A 10563-nucleotide genomic window follows, 5' to 3' on the forward strand; every position below is an offset into this window, starting at 1 on the left:
AACACACACACACACACACACACACACACACACACACACAAGCACAAACACACACACACACACACACACACACACAAGCACAGACACACACACACACACACACACACACACACACCTAATTAGCAATATCCTGGCCAGTGAGAGTGTGTGTGTGTGTGTGGCACCGACACACACAAAAAAAAAACCCTCACCGTAAGATTAGCCCGGTAATGCGATTTGATGCTGAATGCTTAAAGAAGTTGAAATGAGACTCGACGGAGGTATTTGAGCGTCAACCGTGGATGAATGGAGCGAAGGAGCTCGGATGAGAAAGGGCTCCCAGAGAGAGGCGCAGTGAAAAGGACAGGCTCAGGGGACTTCTAATTGAAATATTTAAGCTCTTCAAGGGATTAATAGGGCAGACTATAGAATTTCTTTCACAATGAAAGGAGTTCGTTGGCAAAGGCTGACAGTGGTTTTAAGAAAACACACATAACACGCACACCCACCCACACCCACACCCACACACACAGACACACACACACACACATACACACACACACGCACGCACATGTATACAAATACAAACACGCACTATACAGATACACACACACACACACAAACACACATTTCAAATGGATGCTCATTTCAATGTTTCATTCAGCACCACAGTTTATGCCAAGAGAAGATATAGATAACATAGACAGGCAGACACACACGCACGCACGCACACACACACACACACACACACACACACACACACACACACACACACACACACACACATCCCCATCCCCATCCCCATCCAAACATATGGGTACACACACATCGAGGAGCCTCTGCCCCCCACTGACAGAATGACTTCTTGATTTTGCCAAGTAGAGAGGGGAGGAGGAGAGGGGGTTCAGTCTAATCTTTCTGAATGAATCACTGGTTTAGCGGTGCAGCGATGGTGTTGACCCCCACCTTGGCATTTGAGCAACTCCAATTCCTGAACTCCCTCTAATCCCCTCAAGGGGCCGGCTGGAGATGCGGATTAAGGGGTATCCCGGGCCCACCCTGTCATTTCACTTGAGAGTAATGAAAATGAATTACGTTTCCAGCCAGTGCCATGAACTCCAGCACCAGGGCCACTTGTTTAAAGTGATGCGCGGACTCCTGTTTAATCTCCCCATAGGCTTTCAACCACGGTTTGGAATATTTTGAATAATAAATAAATAAAATAATAAATATTTTGGCCATTAGGTAGAGTATGGGTTAGCCTGGCCCCACCCAGCTACAGTAGATCTTCTTTCAGGAAAATCTAGTCTGGAACACCATATAGTTCATCATAACCTGTTTCCCTCAAACAAAAAACATGTCAGGCCAATCAGCGATGGGAAGGGGAGGTCGAAACCAAAACTTACTGTGATAAACGGAAGGATGTAAAAAAAAAAAAAATGCAGTTCGAAACATGTAGAAATGTATGTACAGAAAAAGTATAGACCTCATACATTGTTTCCTGGCTCCCTTGATGCTGTTTATTGTTAGTTTGTAAAGTTTAAGCAAAGTAGGATGTGACATTAGGAGTCTCTGATCATGGTAAGGCTGGACCAATGATTTCAAAGTTAGTGCCCGTCACCATGCGTTGTGAGCTTGGATTTTTCCATGCTAGAGCACATAAACAAAATATCAGCACTTGTATCTAAGAATGTGTCTATATGTGCCACATATAGACACATTTTTATATACAAGTGCTGATATTTTAATAATGGATTACAGTAGTAATCTCCATTACCATATTCTCAAACAACAAAAGATCATTTACTCTCCATAGCTGATGAGCTGAGTGATTACATGACTGATTGGCTACTTATAGTTTTAGAATATGTGAGGGATAATGCACTGTTCCAGGTGGTCATTATCGTGAAAATAAGTCCCTTCAGGACAAAGCAAGATTGGTTCAGCCAATCAGTCGTGCAATCATCAGCTGTCATCAACTGATATTTCCCACTGGAATTACAATGATTGCAACCATACCATTAAGAAAATACAGTATTTCTTTGTACTTGTCATGCAGATGTGGGCAGAGGATCTCCACCAAGGGGCGCTGTTTCTCCATGTAGAAGCTAGGAATAGGAGCCCAGCATGGCGTGTTGATTTAGCTCAGCAGATGGGAAAGGAAGGTTTGAAACCCCTTTGTTTTAAAAGGTCATTGATTTCTTCATTTGTTGCTCAAACAATAACAGTGGGAGCTCCACTAAGTGTGTTATTTAAGGGAGCCGTCTACTGAAATTGAAAAAACAAATAATAGCTGTTTGAATCACATTTCAAATGAATTGCTTTTCAAAAGGGAAAAGAAACCAAGGTAAATGTCACGTTTTCAGAATATTACTTGACATTCTCAGGTGCCACACGCCTCCAAAGAAAGTCATCATCATTCGCACACCCTCACATACAGTATGGGTAACTTAGGCCTTTGGCTAGGTAAGCTAAATCAATTTGCTAACTTAACCCGGTGGGAAACACCTTAACCACAAGGATTGATTAGGCAGTAACAGTGCTCCCATATGAGAGCTTTTGTTCGTGCACAACAATTTGCTTGTTGATAGACTTAGACTGCACTATACTCAGAGGGCCCATTGTGTTTGCTCAGTCTAATTACATGGCACAACTCACATTTTTTTTTAACTCACTCATTATGTTTTTATTCCTTGAGTGGATCATGCTCATCTATTTAACTGTGTATCCATATATGTATAACTTTATGTAAGTATAGGCACCTCTCTCTCTCTCTCTCTATCTCTGTCTCTCTCTCTGTGTGTGTATGTGTGTGTGTGTGTGTGTGTGTGTGTGTGTGTGTGTGTGGGCTCCACTCATGTTCCTGTGTTTGAGGTTTGATCTGACATGAGCTACATTAATGAGGACACATTTGCCAGCTCAGCTCAAGCTGTCAGTCACCGTGACAGACTGCGCTGCCTAATGTCCTGTTCGGAGCGATGAGCCGGCCAACCAGCCCCACAGATCACGGCTCCCTCGTTCTCATGAACGAGGCGTGTGAATCTGCTGACCTTCACGTATGCGGCCACGTCTCCCGCTGAACGCCTACTATCTGTCAAGAGGGTAGCTCAGGGCAACCAACACTTAATCTCAATTATGGTGTTCCAGTTAAAGCTCCCTCTTATTGTAAGATAGTTCAGTTCACAGAATGAATCCAGCAGAATTCAATAGGATAGTACAGTACTTTTTTTATTTTTGATGTAGCTGTTCCAGTCATTCTCCTTCAATTTGCACTTTGTTTTGCCCCGTAGGGTAGTATGGGTGCTGTTGTCTTGTGTTTGTGGTTTTTCGGACCGGTTTGTTTTTTACTTGCTTTCATGCCGGCCACAAATCACAGCCTCCCTCCAGCATTCTGGAGTTTTTCTACCTGCTGAAGAGATCCACAGGGACAGCGTGGCCGTGTGTATGCAGACCGTGGTGTACAACATCTGCATTTGTATCCTCAAATGCCCCATGCCACTTATGCCAGTCCGTGGCCTTGCCTAACGGGCATTATCGCAGCTGCCAGAGCGATCGCCATGAATTAAATATGAACGTGTGGCGACGTGTCATCCGCTGTGTCGTGTGTCGTGTTGGATGTGTCTCACTGCACCACCACCGTCCCCCATCACAACCCCAGCTCCACCCAACTCCACCCATTCCCCCCCTCCTACCTTTGTCTGGCACATTTCAGAGGAGGAGGATGTAATAATTTATCAGACAGCGACGTGTTTTCTTTTCCTGAAAAAAAAGAGAGCCGTTTTGATGAGGCGGAGGATAAAGGCAGAGAGATCATTAAATGGTCAATAAGTTATGAAGACGTGCCATGGAAAACATCAATTATTAGCAGCGTAGGATTTTTTTTGTCGTCATAGCCAAAAAAAAAAAGGGGGAAAAAAATCAGACACAAAGCACCTACCTCTGCAGCTGAATATGTTAACAGGTTTACAGCTTCCCCTTGCAGACTGTTAATGCATCAGTATTCTGGGAGCAGAGAAAGATTCTGTTAAATTACAAAGCTGGAAGCTTAATTGCCACAACACAGTAGGGATCATTTACATAGTCAGTGTGAGCTGACAGTTTCTATAGAAAGGCTAGTCATAAGATACAGCGCTTACAGTATATTGGTCTGTGGGTGTAATATCTCATGTTCAACATAATGATTATTAACATGCATCAAAAACAGCATATGTTGGGTGATGGGAGACCCTATACAAGTCATTCACCCGTACATTTCATCATACGCCTTCTCTGGGTTACCTACATTCTCTTTATTTAATACCATATGCCCCCTCCAAAAAAGTGCTACATTACCATCTCGCAGTCTTGGCAGAGAATATTGTGTCAAAGAGACATTGCCATCCTCGATGGTGCCAAAACAAGCGGTTATTTTGAGTAAATCTCTTTCTCAGTATTGATGCTTTCAGGCTTTTCCATCATTTTTGACAAAGATGTTCTTTGAAAAGGACTTAGAGGGACTCAAGAGCTCGCAAATCAGCCAGCGCTGCTCAGTGGGCACACACACCATCCCGAGCTCCGAATAGTGTGTGACCTCTTTAGAGAATTCCTGGGCGACATGACTGCAGTGCTGCACGAGTCCGCTCCCGGAGAGAGAGAGAGAGAGAGAGAGAGAGAGAGAGAGAGAGAGAGAGAGAGAGAGAGAGAGAGAGAGAGAGAGAGAGGGAGAGGGAGAGAGAGAGAGAAAGAGAGAGCAAGAGAGAGAGAGGAGGCTGTTTGAAGACACTGGGCTTAGGCCACGGCACACAATCTGCTGAGATGAGAGATGACTCTGAATAGTTCATGAGCTTGAGGAGAGAGAGAGAGAGGAAAACTACGGCTGCACATCGTAATGCAGACATGCTGTACATTGACCTGTGAGTGGCTCTGAAAAATGGTGATGAATACAAGAAGGAGACAGAGAGAGAGTGTGTGAGAGAGAGACAGAGCAAGAGAGAGAGAGAGTGTGTGTGTGTGTGTGTGAGAGAGAGATAGCGCAAGAGAGAGAGAGTGTGTGTGTGTGTGTGTGTGAGAGAGAGAGAGACAGAGCAAGAGAGAGTGTGTGTGTGTGTGTATGTGTGTGTGTGACAGAGAGAGAGAGAGAGAGAGAGAGAGAGACATGCACAGATGCGCGACTGTGTGTCAGTCTGCATACTGAGATGAAATCACACTGTCTCACACTGCAATTAAAATAGGATTACTTTGCTTCAAGTACCTACAACTATCAACGACACCGCCAGACGCCATTTAAATATGACCATTCTGACAAAGCACATGCACTCCCTCTGTTCTCTCCTGTTACCTGTGATGCCTGGAGCAATGAACACATCAATCAGATACCATTCTATTCTACTCCTGCTCAATCAAATAAACTCCTTTTTAAAGCAAATATTGTTTACAAAAACCACAGCATATCATGGAGACATTTTCCAAAAGATCATATTGATATATGAGAGCAGACTTATTGGCTTCTTCACTAGAGGACAGTTATACCATTGGGGAGATTGTAATTATGATATGACTTGGCACCTCACAAAATATGTCTCCCTAATTCATCTTTCAGACCAGCCTCTTTTGCCCGGCGATTTTGACACGGCAATCAAACTTCTAAGAATAGCAAAATGATGAGGTGACACACTCCTTTGAGGTGTTCACAACATGCAGCCTTCCAGTCCAGAAACCAGAGTCCAGAAACCAGTTAGCATGCTAGGGCCTGAGCTGGAGGAGTGTTAGGCTAAGTGTTAGCCTAATTTGAGGTGAGCGCTCAGAGGTGCACCTAAAAAAAGACCTGCACACATGTGCTTGGAGCACAATGCTCCAGTTCTGTGCTAGTGATACAACCCCCAGGGCTCGAGTGAAATTTCATTTGTCATTTGCTTATTTTATTCAGATAGGACAGTGAAGTGTAGAAAGGACAGAGAGGCAGGAGGCTATTGTACCCACATGTGTCATGGATGCTGCAGTGGTTTGCACCACAACTCCTCCAGACTGCCAGTTTTAATGTGGCATAATATATTTTTTTCAATGAATGTCAGGTAGCTGCTGAAATGTAATCAGGGAAATGCACAATCATAAACTAATCTTAGAACACACACACACACACACACACACACACACACACCTGTTTTTGCCCTCATTGCCCTGTGACCTTTAGTGTGTATCAACACTGTCTTATCCTCTCACAACAGAAAACTAAATACTTTCTCTTACAAAACAAACGCACACCCGCCCACTCACTCTACACAGGGGTCAAGTCCTACATGGCATGACAGACTGCATCAGCTGCTCCTGTCCATCTAACCGGGACAGGGCAACCACCCCGGGTCAGCCCTCTCCCGTATATTCTCTTCTCCGCTCAGCGCACGCAGGCGTGGTGAGCGGTACTGCAGACAGGGGGCGGCAACATGGCGGAGAGCGTGATGCTGGTGCTGCTGGAGCAGGAGAGCGAGCTGTGTTCGCTTAGATCAACACCGTTAGCATGAAGAACTGGCAAGCGTCCTGAAACAATCCGTAGCCGGAAGAGACTGTCGTTCTTTCTAGCATCTTTTAGATGCTTTATCGCTTACGTTGGTCCTTACGCACAAGCTAATTTGTGGATTTTGTTTGGATAAAAAGCAGGGGAATCGAGGGGTATCAGGTGGTTCCAGAATTTTCCTTTTCTTCCAATTTATTTCTGTCCTTGATGCTTCTGCACAGCTATTAGAGACAGGTGAAACCTTGGCCGCTGATTCGGGTTCCGCTGGTGATGTCGAGCGTGAAGCCGGTATCAATGCCGGGTTCGATGTCTCTCTCGGACCGGGAACCACCCCCGGGTCACGGGCATCAAGGAGCCACCGGCTCCGTTACCGGTGAAAGGATGGTGACGGGCTCTGGCTCAATGGTTCTGCCGGCTGGAATGATCAACCCGTCGGTTCCGATCCGGAATATCAAGATGAAATTCGCCGTGCTTATCGGTCTGATCCAGGTCGGGGAGGTTAGCAACAGAGACATTGTAGAGACGGTCCTCAATCTGGTAAGTAATAACATGGGCACACATGTGCATTATGGTAATTGGGCTTATTTTCTAACACCCATTGCTATTCCTCTCTGCCTTCCTGCGGAAAATATTGTCTTTAAAAAGGGGGCAATGCAGAGCAATGCGTCCTGGATCATCACATTTCGGCTGTAGGTAGTGAAACCTTGGGCAGCGTTATATGTCGCACTTATGTAATGTCTCTCACCAGATTATTGATGATACCATCTTTGCACGTTGTATACAGAAAGGGGACAAACGTTTTATGGGCTGATTCATAAACTGATTCGTATAAAGACCATGGCACACAGTATGGACTAAGGCTAAATATCAGCGCAACTTGTCGCACCATAACGTCATTTTAAATTAGCCTTCTTTGCCTTCATTTGCTCATCACCTGAAGCTTGAATTTTATGGCAAATGTGAACACCGGTTATGAGATCTTTTCCTAACGTATGATCACCTGGTTTTGGGTCGGCTCTTCTAACTCCGTCTGCTAGAAATCGGAGTTATCTCAGTGTGATGCTCTTTGCGTGTGTGCCATGCGGGAGAGGATGAAACTGTGGATTCGAGTTCGACGGGGGAACATGCGCTAGAGAGAGTATCGCCATCCACCAGTCACAGAGGAGGATCTGGTCGTAGTCATTACTGACACAGAGATCAGAAGCATTCTAGCATACCAAGCACAGGACAAGAATAGTACAAACTGTGGCAAAGAGCTATGTTTCTTCAGTAAAGGCACTTTTAACGGGCGTTTTCAGAAGCACATTCTCGAGCTCTCAACCATTACGCGAAACGCTTGAAATATTCCAGTGGAGGAGGATAGCTGCTATGGTCACATTTAACACATGGCATGATCAGTGTCAAGGTGAATGGCAGCCTAGTTTCAGGTGGTGCTTTAGTGACTTGAGGCGCAGAGGAAAGAGATGTTGGCAATTCGCAGCTGACAGGACAGCATGTCTGCAGGTGTTCTGCTTTGATATCTGATAGGCGCTTTATGGGCTTTATGTGAGATTGATTGTCCTTTCCCTTACACTGTTTACAGCATTTATTCTTTTCTGTATTTCCTCCATTTTCTCTCACTTTACCTTACTGACCTTCATGCTTTCCTTGCATCTATCCATATTGATTAAAGGGCAACTTAACTCATGTCGTAGATGTGTCACGAACTTACTCCATTTTTGCTCAAACCAAACATAATGGTCTCTTCAGGAGGGACTCATCCAGATCACATCATTAACCTCAGGCGGAACCAAGTTATGCTTCATATGGACTTCCCTGAGGTGGATCCTGTGATTTCACCACTCACCTATAAGCTGTCCGCCTCATCTCTTGAGGTCGTAGATCGGTCCTTTCATATTGTCCCTTCACTGAATTAATTCTCATGTCAGCACAGTGGGAAGCTTACTGACGAGAACACGAGCAGCTCTCAACATGTTCAGACAGTAGCTAAGTGGTCCGACTCCCCGAGACTCTTTCCACCTCTGAGCGTCATCGGGGCCATCTCCATGGGAACGGTGTGGTGGGAATAGCAAGCTTCACAGTCAACAGCCTCACTCACCAGAGAACGAAAAGAGGAACAGGAGATGAGAATGAGATCTAAGATTTCAATGTTAAAACATCTCGAGCATGTCAGATAGGTTTAATCAGTGTTTACTCAACGTTGCTTTAGTCCTGAACAGTGAGATGCACTGCAATTCCAGTTTTCTTCAAATGTAGTGTTTTGAGTGAATATAGGGCCTACTCATCAGTTGCCACCATGCATTTGTTTGGGCAAATATTGTAGGATGAGACTGTAACAGTCCTCTCGGATTCGGTTGTACTAAGTAGGCTATTCACAAACCTATGAGTGAAAAAATCGATCGGCTGGCCTCTGGAGGACAATGAGTCTTGGATGTAAAATGAAATGGATCTGACCAGATTTAATTTCTTTGTTTAGACTGCTCTCCACTCACTTTGCACTCAGGTCTTTGACAAGTAAAGCAAACAAATTATGGGAACTCTCTCTCTCTCTTTGTGATATAACGTTTCTAAACATTAATTTGGGTCCGTTCAGTATTGAACTCTCTCTCTTGTTTTGCCACAGAGGGATATAGGCCTATTATGTGTAAACTGGTCTGATGAATAACAGTCCAAACCTGGAGGTTTTGTAGTGAGTCAGCTGAGCGATCTCCAGAATATCAGACATGGTCAATGATGATTTCTCCTCTCTTCTGTAGGCTACTTGAGGAAAGTTTATTGACCAATCTTTGACTATCATTTGCTGGAGCAGCAGAATGTCTAAGGTCAATTGAGTAGAGTTTTGTATGAAGCAGGCTATTGGAGAGGGGCTCGGAGAGGGTTTTACTGTAGTTGACATGTCTTTCTTTGTGGGAGAAACCAACACACACCAGCAGTGGTCTTTGTGAGGCACTGGTCACAGGATGCATAGACGTAGATAAACTGGGGGAGACCGCACACTCTTTGTCTGATGCCAGTTTATTGAAACAACGTTTCAACCTGAAGCCTTTTTCAAGTTTTTTGATACTATAGTTGACATGACCAAGTTTGTTGCAGACTGCAGTAGCTCTTAACAGTACTTCGGTGTCCTTGTAGCCACCTGAGTTGTCTTTGAAACATTGATTAAGAATCTACTGTACCCTGTCAAAGTGATGGAAGAGTAGCTTTTATAAATGACTGAATCGAGTTGTTCGGCCCAATTTTTTTCCCCATGTACAGGGCCCTTGTTCTTCAGCTGATATGCCTGATATTAATACTGTGCATGGATTTAGGGCATTCGTTTAAATCACTTATTAAAGTACTCTTTAGAAAATGAAACTGATGGAGTGCATTTCTCACTCCATTTTTAATCAGCTTTGATAAATGATGAAGTTCTTGTTGTCGTCGGTGCTACTGATTAGAACAGTGTAGAGTTATGGATCATCCGAGGCTTTTCAGGGTTCTGACAAACGCTATTCAACCATCATTCATCAATTCTGTCTGACAAAAAGGGGGGAAAAATAGGCTAAAGTTATTCCTCTTCTGAGCAGCCTTGGTAAATGTGCTTTGGCATGACTCCTCAGGCTTTTCTCTTAACTCGTTCTCACTTTAAAATGAAACCCTTTTGCAGTTGGTCCTACTATCTTGACGTTGGATGCCCACAGTGAAAAGCTGAGTGATTTATCACCTGTTCATTATTTTTCCAAAAGAGAGCCAGAGAGAAGAAACATGGTAGGAGCTAATGATCTTTCTCTCTTTTTCTGTCCAGTCCCCTGGATTTTCTGAAAGCTAAGAAATCGAGTCCAAGGATGAGGGACACTTAGAGAGATGCTTTATCTTGAGAGATAGCTAACCAGAGGAGAGATGGGCCTGGCCTGGATCTTGCCCTGAACTGGAGGAGATCAGTGGTACACAGAAATCTCTCAGAGAGCCGCAGAGATGTATGAGGAGAGCAATTTTGCATGGCAATTTTTTTTCTGAAGAGAACTACATAGGAGAAGTCTGCTGGAAAAAAAGAAAGAAGCTTCTGCAGAGCACATTGGGTAGATATATGGTGGCTCAAAGATGGTAGAGGGCTT

General features: G+C 44.3%; 1 protein-coding gene across 1 annotated transcript in view; it reads left to right on the forward strand.

The window, feature by feature from the left end:
- Positions 1-6739: 6739 nt before the first annotated feature.
- The window catches only part of LOC134099150 (neurobeachin-like), a 303605-nt gene continuing 299781 nt past the window's right edge, over positions 6740-10563 (forward strand). The window contains exon 1 of the mRNA XM_062551941.1: positions 6740-7006. Within this exon, the coding sequence (XP_062407925.1) occupies positions 6740-7006 (267 nt within the window). The remainder of the gene's footprint in view (positions 7007-10563) is intronic.

The sequence above is a fragment of the Sardina pilchardus genome, chromosome 13, assembly GCF_963854185.1.
Source record: "Sardina pilchardus chromosome 13, fSarPil1.1, whole genome shotgun sequence".
Taxonomy (NCBI): Eukaryota; Metazoa; Chordata; class Actinopteri; order Clupeiformes; family Clupeidae; genus Sardina; species Sardina pilchardus.